Source organism: Amblyomma mixtum, chromosome 6, assembly GCF_055824585.1.
Source record: "Amblyomma mixtum isolate Tamu chromosome 6, ASM5582458v1, whole genome shotgun sequence".
In the NCBI taxonomy this organism is placed as follows: Eukaryota; Metazoa; Arthropoda; class Arachnida; order Ixodida; family Ixodidae; genus Amblyomma; species Amblyomma mixtum.
In genome coordinates, this window is record NC_143017.1 from 137,430,351 (window position 1) to 137,443,903 (window position 13,553).

A 13,553-nucleotide genomic window follows, 5' to 3' on the forward strand; every position below is an offset into this window, starting at 1 on the left:
AATACGCATTTATCTCCCCGATTTAAACCCCACACGTCCTATAGATATTCCCTTTTGTCTATTCAAAGTTTTTAGACAAAGTCTTATAAAAGTTTATGGCCATAAGTCTATAGATTGTCTATAGACTGTCTGTAGGATTTCAATTGCCTGAAGACCAGTCTGTAGGATTCGTCTATAGAAAGTCTATAAACTTGATAGATAAAAGTCTATGGACAGTCTGTAGACTGTGTAAAATATTTTTGCAAGGGCAGGCGCCTTTTTTCTGCCCGGGTACTCCACACGGGGAAAAGCGACGGAATGGGGAAAGGATACAGTGAAAATAATAATGTACAGAGGGCCACAATGGTGAATCCCTGCCTAGGTGCCGTGTAAGATATGTATTCGCCATTCCGAAGTAGTATAGCCATTGTACCGGCTATCACTCGCAGACAGTGTTGTCACGAGGTTGTGACGCCAGGCACGACCGTGGACGGCATGCAATCAGGCTGGAGCAGATCTCAGTGTTTACTGGGCGAACCTGTGTCCACAAAGCAAAGAAACTCGGTGGCGGCGATTGCATCAAGTGCCGTCATGTGATCAGAAGTGGCGGTCGCCCTCGGCCTCGTTCATTTGGAAGACAGAAGGGAACTTTCCAGATAGGAAGCATGAAACATCGACAGCCATCTTGAACATCCTGGAAACAGTTGCACACAGCTACAATTTCACAGAAATCCGGTTCCCGTTGACTAAGTGATAAGGGCGCGCGCGCGCCGCCGGCGATGAACACAGACAGAAAACAAGTTTCGCAGAAAAATTGTTTGTTTGTTTGTTCGTTTGTTTGTTTGTTCGTTTGTTTGTTTGTTCTGTATGGCTCAACATGTTCTCAATACGCCTTTAATGACCATTCGGTAGTGTATCAATAAGAGCACAATAACCGGCTTTGAGTTGTTTCTACAGATCCCTAACAAAAAGATTTTTTTTTTTGTACGGAATATTGTAAGCCGTGAGACGAGTCTCATTATTGATGAGTGCTCCATATTATGGCCGCGACTATATACCCTCTCTGTTGTTTCATCAACATATGCGTGCCTGGGAGACACTCATTTTCAATGCTGATAATGTAGTTGCCAGGCACAGTATCCCGCAGGAGGTGAGCCGTGATCAATGCGTCTTCAACAACTGTAAAGGGCGGGCCGCGTTTACGAGCACCGCTCTGCGTCACAGCGGAAGTGTTCATCACGCACTTGCACAAGTTAACAGCATATAACTATCATTCTCACATTCCTGTGAAAATAATGTTTCCCGTCACCCGTCATGCTTTTCGCTGACGCACTTCATTGCACGTGCTTCCTCTGTGGCGAGCAGCATTACACGTGCCTTATTGGCACAAATATAATAGACACATATGCGGCATGCACACAGCGCACATGTGTATATGTGCCCTGTTTCGTGCCCCCACAGCTGGCAGCGCGCCGTCACACAGCCTTCAAGAGGATTTCAGCAAATCTGAGTCGAAATCAAGAGGAAGATATGGGCTTGGGCAGGGCATGTAATGCGAAGGCAAGTTAACCGGTGGTCCCTAAGGGTAACGGAGTGGATTCCGAGAGAAGGCAAGCGTAGCAGGAGGCGGCAGAAAGTTAGGTGGGTGGATGAGGTTAAGAAGTTTGCGGGGGTATACGGTGGCCGCAACTGGCAAAGGACAGGGCTAATTGGAGAGACATGGGAGAGGCCTTTGCCCTGCAGTGGGCGTAGTGAGGCAGCTGATGATGATGTTACAACCTGTCTGGTAGCCGAAAGTAGAGCGAAGCATGACATGGACAGAAATTAGGGCAGGATCCGACTCCACCGCGCACATCCACTGCAGGCTCATCGCCACCATCTTACTTCCCTTGAGGGATCAAGCTAGGCATCATCTTCGCCCTTCAACAATTGATGATACGTACCGCACAGTATACGCCAGCAGTGTCAGCTCCTCTGAACGTATTCTAGCGACTGCTAGTCTCCCATGGCTCAATTCGCGGTAAGACTGGCCAGCGGTGTGTGGTTTCGTTAGCTTTATTGCTCGATGACCGGTGACAGATGGTTCTAAGCGTCATTGGGAGATCGATCTTAGCTGAAACTTCCATGACAGCGGCCGTGAACCTTCCTGTGCTTTAATCGTCATCTATGTCCTGATTAAGCAAGAAAGTTGGGAAAGCTTGTGTCCCGTCTGTTTCTATATGTCTCTATCCGCTGTTTTATTCGCGCTAGCTAACATGTCGCTGCCTGTGTCCTGTTACGCGCCGCTCGATCTCAGGCTCCCAGAATTTTCTTCTTTAGCTCTGGAAGCGCAGGTGTAATGTGCTCAGGGCTAACAGTTCTCAGAAAAAAAACGAAATAAAGAATGAAGGGGGCTGCCGGCCTTCTTTGGTAAGGAAATAAACTTCAAATAAAAGCCACCAAGGAGCGACTGCCAACACTCGACGAATGAGAAAACGATCGGCTTTCGTGGGCAGACCTCTTGGTCGAACCAGAGGTGTACTGGGAAGGGACGGGCGGAGCTGCTTACCACAGTGGGCAAAAGGAAATATATGTTAAGCAGAGTGCGAAGTACAAAGAAATGTTCAAGACACAACCTGCTCAGCGTCGTGTCTTATTGTCTATCTTTGTCCTTACAAGTGCGGTTTTATTCAATTTCTACTCCCAGTTCATGTCTTTTTTTTTTTTTTTGCCAACGGAAATTATTGAAGGTTTCTCGTTTTTATTTTTTACTTTTGCAGTGCGAAGGCACTGGAACCCTGTCTGCAGCGGCGTCCCGAGATGTCCGCGATCGGCCTTTCGTCTTGGCGACGCCCCGCAACGAGTTACCGCCTCCGTACGACGAGGCCATCAAGTACCCTTCCCTTGACTGGACCAACTCCGGCTGTGAGCTGCCGGCGCTCGGCGCTGCGGTATCTGACAGCGGCGGCGGACCGGCACCGCCGTCCGCCACACAACCTGCCCAACAGCAACAGCAGTCGCCGCCGCCCGAGTCCAGACCTCCGGTGCCCCCCAGGCCCAGCCGGCCGCCGTCGGCCAGGCCTAGCGTCCAGGTGGACGTCACACCCGCCCCGGACACTGCCACTCTGCCCACGTACGAAGAGCTGCAGAGGCGGGGCACACTACCCAGCCCCGAGATACTGCTCACCGTCAGCAACCATATGCGAAACCAGAGTGCCTGAAACTGAGTGTGCCATGGCCAGACTGTGACTGTGCGCGGCCTCGCCACGAGGAGCCATCGAGTGCGTGTTGAACGAGGGTGTTCCGCAAGGGTATCCTGGTGATCTCAGTGATCGGAATAGGCGTGTTTCTGTGCATGTTGGTTGGGTAAGGTCACCGGAAATCGGCTTTAGCGGTTGGGATACAGAATGAGAGAGTAAGGGGAAAACTTGCGCCAGCTCGCTAGTCGTGTGGTTCTAGTCACGGGTCCAGTCGGCGATGTCATTCGTGTCCGAACAAACGTCTCGCCGGCGGCAGCGAGCAACGGCTGCGTGCTACGCCCCGAATTCGGAGGGACCAAGCAGGCGTGCGACGGACTGCCACAGCGGCAGGGCATCGCGTAGTGGCATTCGTTAGCCCGCCAGAAAGCAGCCGTCATGCACGTAGCAAATAATATCGTCCAAAGAGCTTCGCATCCTAATGGACGATTGTTTGAACGGCACTTCGCACCCGAATGAAGACTTTCGCGAGCGATCAAAAGCCGTGAGAGCAGCTCGGGTGGCTTCAACAGTCATGTATTACAGAGCAGGGTCTTCCTTTTTTCGATGGCTAATGAGGTACAAACACAAAGACGAAATGTACGTTCCTGGCACGATGAATGATATTTTTACATTTCATGCACCAGAAAGAAATACGCTCGCTACATGCCTAAAGCCTCTAACAGGCGAACGCAAGCAAAGATGCATCGGCAGCCGTATTCCAAGCATCTGAAGTTTGCGCCATAACTACAGACATTTGCCGCAGCTTCAATGCCGAAGAATGCACAACGTCAAATGACACTCAAGTTTTCTGTGGAGTCCATTGAGTTGCGCCTCAACCGTGCGGTCTGGACATACTTTAGCCAAGCGAACTTTGGGTGAAGAAAATCAACAACAGTGAAAAAAAGAAATTCAGAGGAACATTACGGCGTTACAATTGTTCCTCTAGAATTGCCATTCTAGCTATTTGGCATTCCGTGTCAATCCTCTTTTGAGTGTCAATCCCTAAAGATTCTAGCCGATGCTTCTGTTTGGGCGTGCACACTAGACAGGGTACTTAGAAAGCCGCCAAAAGTTAAGGAAGGAAGTAAGGTGACATTCCGTAATTTGTTCTTGCATCAGCCTCTCCGGGTGCCTTCCCCAGAAAACGAGTTGCCACCGTTGGCAAGATTCTGCTCACTGCGCATGATCACTTTTTGATGAAAGTTTGGTGGTCTCGTTTGAGCAAACTTACGTGCCTTGTTTGACCACAGAGAAAGCAACTGTATAGGCAATTATAAATGAATGGCTGTACGTGTCGTGTATTTATTCCGATGGTTTTCACAAAGAGTAAAACTGTTGAGACAGCTTTACAGCGACATAGTCGTTCTGCTTTGATTCCATTGGCTTTCAAGAAGAGCATAGTAAAGGTGTTGAAAGAGTTCAAGTGCGAAAAAGACTGTTTCTTCTGTTCGTTCATGACACGAACAATCTATTTACGACCACTTACGAATCTGCAAGTTTTTTCAGCGCCACACCTGTCCACTGTTCTCCTCGCTATTTAATTCGAGTACTGCGATGCAAAGAACTAAAAGGCAAAATCGACAGAATTCTCTCGAATCCTCTCTAGGTAGCATTCTTTTATCAGCTACATAGAATGTCCAGGCGGCAGGTGACGCCCCGGTGCCGCGAAGGTGTAAAGTCCATGTCCTTATCTTGCTCTACCAAACTGATCTGCTGAATTGGAGACAATACGCTACTCGTTAAATATGCACGGGCCGCATATGTCGATTCGCCTCCATTTTGCCATGCGAACGTACATTCCCGCATCATAAATCAGTTTGTCGGCATTTTCCTGAATTTTTTTTCCCCTCTCATAACTTACCTGCATTATTATGATGCCCCAAGGGCACTAGCTCTTTGCGTTGAAAAATGCCGCATCGATGTTATAACGCTTATCTAAAAAATAAATGAGGACAGCCTGAGCAACGTTTCCCCCAGGGTGATGAGCTGATTATCTGGAATATATATCGATCGCTATTCCCCGATTATGAATTAAAGGTGCACTGAAGAGGAACCTGAACTCGTATTTTTACCGCTGGAACTCGATCTACACGTTCCGAGAGTTCTTGGAAACTTCGAATTATTGCCCTGTGCGGCCGTTTTCCCTAATTTTTACCCGAAAGACGCGGGTTCTGTCCCGGCCGCGGCGGTTGAATTTCTTTGGAGGAGAAATTCCAGAGGCCCGTGTACTGTGCGATGTCAGTGCACGTTAAAGAACCCCAGGTGGTCGAAATTCCCGGAACCCTTCACTACGGCGTCTCTCATAGCCTGAGTCGCTTTGGGACGTTAAACCTCATAAACCTAAACCTAAACCTAAATAGGAGTAACGTCGGGCTCCCGCCTTTTTTTTTTTAATTCTCTGCAAACGGTGGGAGGAGTCGACCAACCTTTCACCTAGTCCCGTGGCGGCTTGCCGCTCTGCCATCGGCGGAGTGATGCGTAGTGACCGGAGAAAGCAAAGAGTCCACGCGTATTTTTATTTCCGTGGGCCTAATTTGCAGCTACGTAGCCTCTGACTATAGACCTATTTATTCACGGAAACCCAAAAGAAACAAAATAAAAGCGAAAGAAAAGTCGCCACGCGACTGCCTGAAAGGTACTCCGTGCGTTGGTCGACTCCTTTCACCGTCTGTAATGAATTTATTTAAAAAAAAAAAGGGCGGGAGGCGGACGTTAATCCGATTTAAATAGGGAAATCGGGCGCACAGGGCAATAAATCGCAGTTTCTAAGAATGCTGGGAGAGTGTAGATCTAGTTCCCGAGGCAAAAAGACGAGTTCATATTCCTCTTCAGCGCACCTTTAACGAGGGCAGCCAGCACAGCTGCAATAACGCAGGCAAGCGAGGCCCGTTCGCATTTCTACCCAGCCAATGTAGAAAGGCGAACACGTTCGGCAAACTATGTGCTGTTGGTTTCAGCCAGCTGCGGTTCTTTTAGCTTATTTGACAGTCCTTAGCTTGGAATGTTTGAGGAAACGAGTTCCTTGATCCACTTTCGAGATTATGCAAAAGGAGTCACGCTGAGGCATGCTCGTGGGCTGTATATTTTATTGCGAAGCAATACTACTTTCACTTTCAGCTCCTCGCGTGGCGAGGCCGCGGTAGCTACCATTGACCTTGAGCGGCGCGCCTAGCGGTGTGACGTCACAGCTGCAAGAGCAGGGCTCCAACTTGTGCCGTCGCGAGGCGAGGCCGCGCGTGGCGGCTGCTGCCTAAAACTCCTGCGCCCGCCGCGCGCGGTGCGGATTGGATTAGATAAGATTGGACTGCATTGGATTGGATTGTATAACCGATGCATCACCACAAGTGTAACCACAAGCACCACCACCAGCTACACTACCAGCTGAATCATGGCGCAGCTACGGATATTGCTTTCGCAATTACCGGGCTTAAAGGGCCACTGACCAGGGTCCGGACATTTTTGAAAAACAAGCCCACTGCGTAGATGAGGCATCGAAGATAACCTCTGCAAAATATTAGAGCCACGCGCGCCCCGAAAAGCTGCGAAAATTCAAACCAAAGCTCGCTCGTTCTTTCCTTCAACAAAAATGTCCCCGCCCCACTACTCTGAACCCCGTTGACGTCATGGGAGTTACTTTCGCTAAAGGCATTTCATTGGTGCATCGTTGTGACTGACGGGAGAAGGTTGGGCCACGGCCGGGCTAGAGTGGTGACGCGCGCGCTCTTGCGTCACCCCTCTAGCCCGGCCATGGTTGGGCGTAGCCTTGGCGTCGCGTCGTCTGCACAACGCTTTCCGCGGCGCCTTCTGTCTTGGCACAAGCCTACAAACCCGCATGAAGGAACAAAAAAAAAAAAAAAATCTGCGGAGGGAGCGTATGGTGACAGCCTTGAACCCTAGCCATAAAAAGTAAAAAATAGTAAAACTGAGTGAGTCGGTTCGACCCCCCCCCCCCCCCCCCTCCTTTAGGAGCGGAGAAAAGACACAAACACACAGAACAGAACACAAACACACATGGAGAAAAGCAAACGGGCGGTTGCCGGGTCCGCGCTTCGCCGCGTGTTTCGAACAAAAACGACCTCCGCCCCTCCGGTCGTGAAACGAAGGGGAGGCCTAAAAAAAAAATGAAAAGGTGGCTCGCTAACTGCGGATGACAAAGAGATGTATGAAAGGATGCGCTCGCTAACATGCTTAGGTGGTCGAGCCCCCCACCCCTCAAACTGACCGGGGAGACACCACGCCTCCGGCTAACATCGGAGGAGGAAGGGTGATTTTGCCTTGCCGAGCCTACTCGACGAGGCGCGGGAGAGAAAAATCTCGAGGAGGGAGCGGAAGGAGAGGAGGCTCGCTCCAAAAGAGGTAGAGAGCGTTTTCGACCAGGGGGTGGTCAGTTGCCCTTTAACCAAGCTAAGCCACAACCATTTTTTTGACAAATACACTCATAATTCGAGCTCCTATCAGACCGCAACAGTTCAACTTGTTTTCAAGAGATGGCTGTCACCAGAAACCCACGAGCCATTAACCATATGCAGCTGTCAAAGTCGTTTATCTTGTGACCACAAAGATTATTTATCTATGATCTGTATATAAGAAGATCGCCAAGTGCCGATCAAGTGGGGCTCATATCCTTTTCAAAGTTGTAAATACGGCTCGCTATCTCTGCAGTGCCACTTGGCTGAGCCGCCGTTTGAGCATCACCGCAAGTGGAAAACGACAACGACCTCAAAGCATGATGCCTATGCCCGTTTCAGGAAAATAAGAAACATGGCATGATTCAGTTATTTTTGCAGCCAACAATGCGCCTTGGGAACGACAGCAGCGAATGCACCACAATAACTTGAATGTGGACACACATTAATTGTCGCGGTTCTGTGTACAGCCCACCCAATAACTCCGAAACATGAATATGGGGTGCTCTGAACTATTTTCCCACGCCTTCTAAGCGAAGATTCGCTGAATATGTTGCACAGATTGCGCCCTAAAATACTGACCATTATGATTCTTGGCAATATGGACGGACAGTGCAGCTGAGTAGAGATACTGCTCGTCGACAAGTGCGGCATGTTGCCTTCGGTCGTTGACTGAAAGCACTACGCAAACTGGCGGAACATAGCATAGATATTAGCTCGCATCTCACGAAGGATGGAAGATAGGAGTGTCTCGTTTGAAACGGGGTGGTGGCAGTTGCCACCGTGCTCGTTTTTTTTTTTAAATATTTTTTTCGGCGTAATAAATACCTCTATAAGTTCGCCATTTTTCTTACATAAATTTTGAATCCTACACTCCTAACCTTATGTCACCTCTCTGCTTTTGAGTCACCAATCTTCGAATCACGAACTCCACTTGTAGTGCACCATCTGACCAATCCGAGCCGCTCCCCCCCCCCCCACCCCCCCCCCTTCCCCCCCACCCGCGTCTGAGTCTACTGCGCTTTCCTCTTTATGTTCGACGTTTCAACGGCGGCCACCACTCAAAAACTATGGAGAGGGCCATAAACATCTGTGCTGGAAAAAGCATCGGTGGTTAAAGGATTAAAACGGCAGTCGGGTTTGTGCAGTTCGCATGGCCAGGCCTCTTCATATTCGTGCCCATAAGCTTTTGCAGTGTCGCCCATTTGTTTTCGCCACTGCTTGTTTTATGGAATGAAAGACCTGCCATTAATGAGCAATATCTACATGCACCAAAGAGTGCAGTAAACGTTGGCCGCGCTTTCTTAGCTCACCGCGGTCACGCCGTAGGTGCGTCAGAACGGAAAGTCCCAGAGTTCTGCCCTTGGTTCTCCCCCGCAGGGGGGGGGGGGGGGGGGGGGGGGTTGTCACTATAATGGGATATGGGGTGAGGATGGGTGAAAATGTGAATAACCACAGCATGGTACAGTCCCCTATAGGGGACCACCTCAACCGCACTACACTGTGGAATGGAAATGGACAGAGGTGGAGAGGAGGATCCGGTAAGTAAAGAAGGCAATCGTAGGAGCAGAAGCTCGTCCACCTCTAGTTCGAAGCGGGGGCAAAGGTTTGGTGCTGGTACGAAGGCAAACAACATACTTGGAGGACGCAGCCGGAGCATGGCTGCCAAAGGGTTCCCGTGGAAGGCTGTATTGCACGCTGCTGACTGCGCGGTTTACACCATTGGATAGATGGATAAGGCTGAACCCCACCTAGCCATGACTCGTGAAATTTCACTCTTGATTTTAGCCACCAATCTTGGCTACTTCTACCTGCTTAAAATCGATTTTTCCTACACTATTCTTAAATCCCAATGCTTTGAATAAATCAGCCCCGCTGCTTTCAACTGTAGCGTAAAGCCCTTCACAGAGAAGTATCAGTGTTCAGCCGTTTCCTCCTCGTCTCCACACGCACCGCATAACATATCTCGTGGTACCTGACTCGATATGTCTTAGTCAACAAAACTCCCACCCTAGCCTCGAACAACAAAGAGCTTCCCCTACAATTATCGTAGTTATTTTCATTGGCAATTTCCTGCTTAAACATTCCGTATGTTCCCAGTGCCGATTTCATCAGCATCCCTGTTTTCCACAGAGCTCTCCGTTTCTTTAACCTTTTTCTTAACCGATAATTGCTGATTTGCCCCCAAACTGATCTCTAGATATTTGCTTGTCAATTTTCTTAAGTTTGCGCTCTCCATTTTGTGGCGACATTCCTCATGTACAAATAAAAGCAAACTTCCCTAGCCCACTGCTTTCCCCCCATTTATCTCAATCGCTCAACTGTCGCCAGTGCAACTGGCGTCATCTGTGTACGCACTTTTTAACCAGACATACCTAAACACAGCCTGAATGGACATGCGCTGCGCTGCCTTCAATCGAGTCCGGCCATAGCCAAAAAAACTCGTTTTAATCAAATATTTTTTCGTAGCCTCTCAGACGTTGAAAATGCGATGCTTAAAATATGCCTTAAGTAACGAGTATTGCCATTATACCATGTTTTAAGAGGAGACTATCGGCTGCAACCGGGGACTGCATTCCCTGTGTATGAAGACACGGAATATTTCAGTTATGCAGCTTTGCTTCCAATGCTAACAAAAGTTGTCACAACAGTTTCAGGCTGTAAAATGAGGCTGGCAAATGTTGCAAATTTCTACGCACATGTGGGCGTATGCCCGTACAGAAGTTCACACCGTAATGCGCCAGAGTAATTGTTTTTAGTGCGTTTATAAATAATTTGTACCTAGCTGCGCCTGTTACTGCACAGGCCTAATGTGAATATGAAAAGAAAGCTAGGAAGAACAGCACGACTATTCCTCTCTTCTAGAGTAACAGCAGAGATGACAGAGCTATGAAGGAATGTGCCAAATCATAAAGCATAAACCTCTGATTGATAAATCACGTATATCCTGCAGTACAGTCTTGTGCACAAGGAATGATGACAAAGGCAGAAAAATGGATGTCTGCTAGCGATATCAATGTCTCAATGACTTTCGTATGCACAACATGCTGCGATTTACAAACCATTTTTTTAAAATCAATTTTCTGTGGCACAACTTTCTGTAGAAAGTAGTGCCACGGCTAGCAGAGCTGGCTACCAAGATCGTTTCTATCGTCTGAGAGCACTGTCAATGCATTCATTTGTGCAAAACAATTAGCATGAAAAGTAGTTTCAGGAGCTGGAAAAAAAAAATCATGTTCGTTCTTTGGCAAGAAAAAAAAAAGAAACGAGTTGAAAACCCAATTGGTTCCATTTGCTTTTTTTCTGACGGGGCTTCGTCTGAAATTCAAGCACTAAATGTACAATACAAGCCGTTGATTTCAAAAATATAAAATTTGGTGTTAGTAAGTATTGGCTTGACAGAAACAGAAGTATCACGAGAGGACTATGGGGGGAAGGAAAAAGGGGCTAACTTGCTGCTAAGTTCTCACCCTTCCTTTGGCAGTGCTGCATTCTGCAAACCATCTTTGACGGAAACAGGAACACAGTTCATTCTTGGTTTTCCCTGATGGCACCTTTGTGACGGCTCTTCAAGATGAGCTTACTTCTGCATTTTTGTTATGCTGGCAATGCTACATTTTAACTAGCATTTCTTGTTGATATAATTGGTGCATAATTGCCCGCTAGAAAAATACTCTCTATATAGTTTCCATGGCATCTTTCTAAGTTTGGCTTCTCAAACTAATGCTACTCTTCAACAGCAGGGACTCTGATGCAGGGCATTCATTTTTCATAAGCAGCAGAAGTGGCAAGTGACCGATAGCACACCTACAGCTGCAAAATAATAACGCGCAAACCGAAGAACTTCCACTGCCTTCGTTCATGTTGCTAACATGACCCACTTCACTTGCCTCATTCTCCGACTCATGCAATGTAGAGCTGGAAGACAAGGTAAAAACATTTTATTTAAACCTGGTATTTCTGCACCAATGGTCAGATACATTAATAAAGAAGTTACAAGTTTTATTTTTACTTTTTTTGAACCAATTGCTATTGACTAGTTTTCCCGCCATTCAGCTCCTTGTTTTTTCTGCACCAATGGTCAGATACATTAATAAAGAAGTTACAAGTTTTATTTTTACTCCTTTTGAACCAATTGCTATTGACTAGTTTTCCCGCCATTCAGCTCCTTGTGGCACATAGCTTTAGATAAGTGTTTCAGAATCCCCACAAGACCTCAAGCCCTCGTCTCTTCCCATCGAAAACAAACCTCTGTCACTACCAATGAACCCAAGTATGGCACTAGGATCAAAGTCCTGTAATAATCTATCCGTAATGACAACAAAAGTGATTACATCCTTCCAATGAGAAACTGTGCTCTTTGTTGCATTGCAAGACATGACAAGCCTGAAACATGACAAGCATTTCTGCATAGCACATTTACATGCAACCCTCACCAACAGAATGGCACATGCTTTTTGCTGACATTTTGGCAATGATTTTTTATATTCTCATTCAATCTCCTATGTTCCGTGACATCAGTAACACCTATTTAAACAATTGTTCTGCAACATGTGGTCGTGCAAAATTTTATAACTTTGAGAGGGTATGCATAGTTGTTAAATCACACAACAGCACAAAGAAATGCTAGGAGTAGGTAGTGCTCATTCTAAAATTAATCGAGCATCTCAGGCTATCACACAAGGAAAAAAAAAAAAAGTGGTGAACGGGTGAAATAAAATGGAGCTATATGTACTATTCACGTCAGAAGTAAATGGGCACTGTTCTGGATCTGACCTGGTTGGCCTCCTTAGTGCTCAGCACCCAAATACCGCACTGAAACTTCACACAGATGCACTGTATACCGCTTAAATTTAACAAGGCCTCAAGTCACTACAGGACTGTAATATGAGAATTGTGTTCCTTTCACTTGCACACAATTTGCTATTTACTGTCCCGTGTTACAATCATCTTTAATTAAAAAAAAAAAATCGATGAAAGTAACAGTAACTGCATTCCCGCAGACACAATGTGTACTTGTGATTTGCTTGTCACGGTAACAATATAGCAGACACTGAACCATTTCATTGTGCTGAACTAACTTAAAATGTGAATTTCAATGATTACGAGTCACCGGACACACATGCATTAAAATACCTGGCATGTAGAACACCTCATTTGTAGGGTCTCTTGTTTTCAAGCTTCATGCTTTTTGAAATACAGGGCGTAAAACCAGGTGCTACCCTTTCCGTCATAAGCAGGCAGCAAATTTTTTTTCTTTTCTAGCTTATAATGTGAAGGCTTATAATGCTGAGTTACCGCTTTGTGGCAACACATGAAATGCTAAGTTAAACAAGCTATATAAAGCTAGGTCATACTAACAAAGTGCTCACCAGCTCACAACATGTCCTTCCTTCGTCCCCTTCCTTTACGTTGATATGTAATTCTTTCATCATGACCTATATTCATCATTCATAATTCTTTCATCATGACCAAGGGGTCGGGACCTCGTCAAGCTGTTCGAGCTTTTAGTCCCGTACTCCTCCTTTTCTAAGGAAATAAAATGATTGATTGATTGATTGATATTCGTAGAATTTCTGTGCCTATTCAAGACCTCCCAGGACATGTACAATATCTATTCACACGATGCAAGTCCTTGCATAATGAAAACACCCCTCTCTTTGGCAGTTGAAAAGTACAATTTGTTTCCCTCATGTTATAAATACACCTGCTTCTTTCAGTGTGCAGTCTGCTGCTGATGACAGTGAATGCTAGCAGGGCTCCCTTTTTGAACGCTGAAAATAAACAATACCACAAAGCTCAATATGCCAAATGTCAAGAGTACCATACCTCACCCCATAAGAATGGTTTTATAGGATTTGATGTTACAACGCGATTCAGGTTATGAGGGACACTGTCATAGAGGGCTCCAGATAATTTCGACCTGGGGTTCTTTAACGTGCAATGACAT

General features: G+C 46.8%; 1 protein-coding gene across 6 annotated transcripts in view; it reads left to right on the plus strand.

The window, feature by feature from the left end:
* Positions 1-4,620, plus strand: part of LOC149340517 (uncharacterized) — an 84,386-nt gene extending 79,766 nt beyond the window's left edge. For all 6 annotated transcript variants that reach the window (XM_089549329.1, XM_089549326.1, XM_089549330.1 and 3 more), the window contains exon 3: positions 2,739-4,620. In XM_089549329.1, the coding sequence (XP_089405455.1) occupies positions 2,739-3,179 (441 nt within the window). In that variant the 3' untranslated portion in view covers positions 3,180-4,620. The remainder of the gene's footprint in view (positions 1-2,738) is intronic.
* Positions 4,621-13,553: the final 8,933 nt, after the last annotated feature.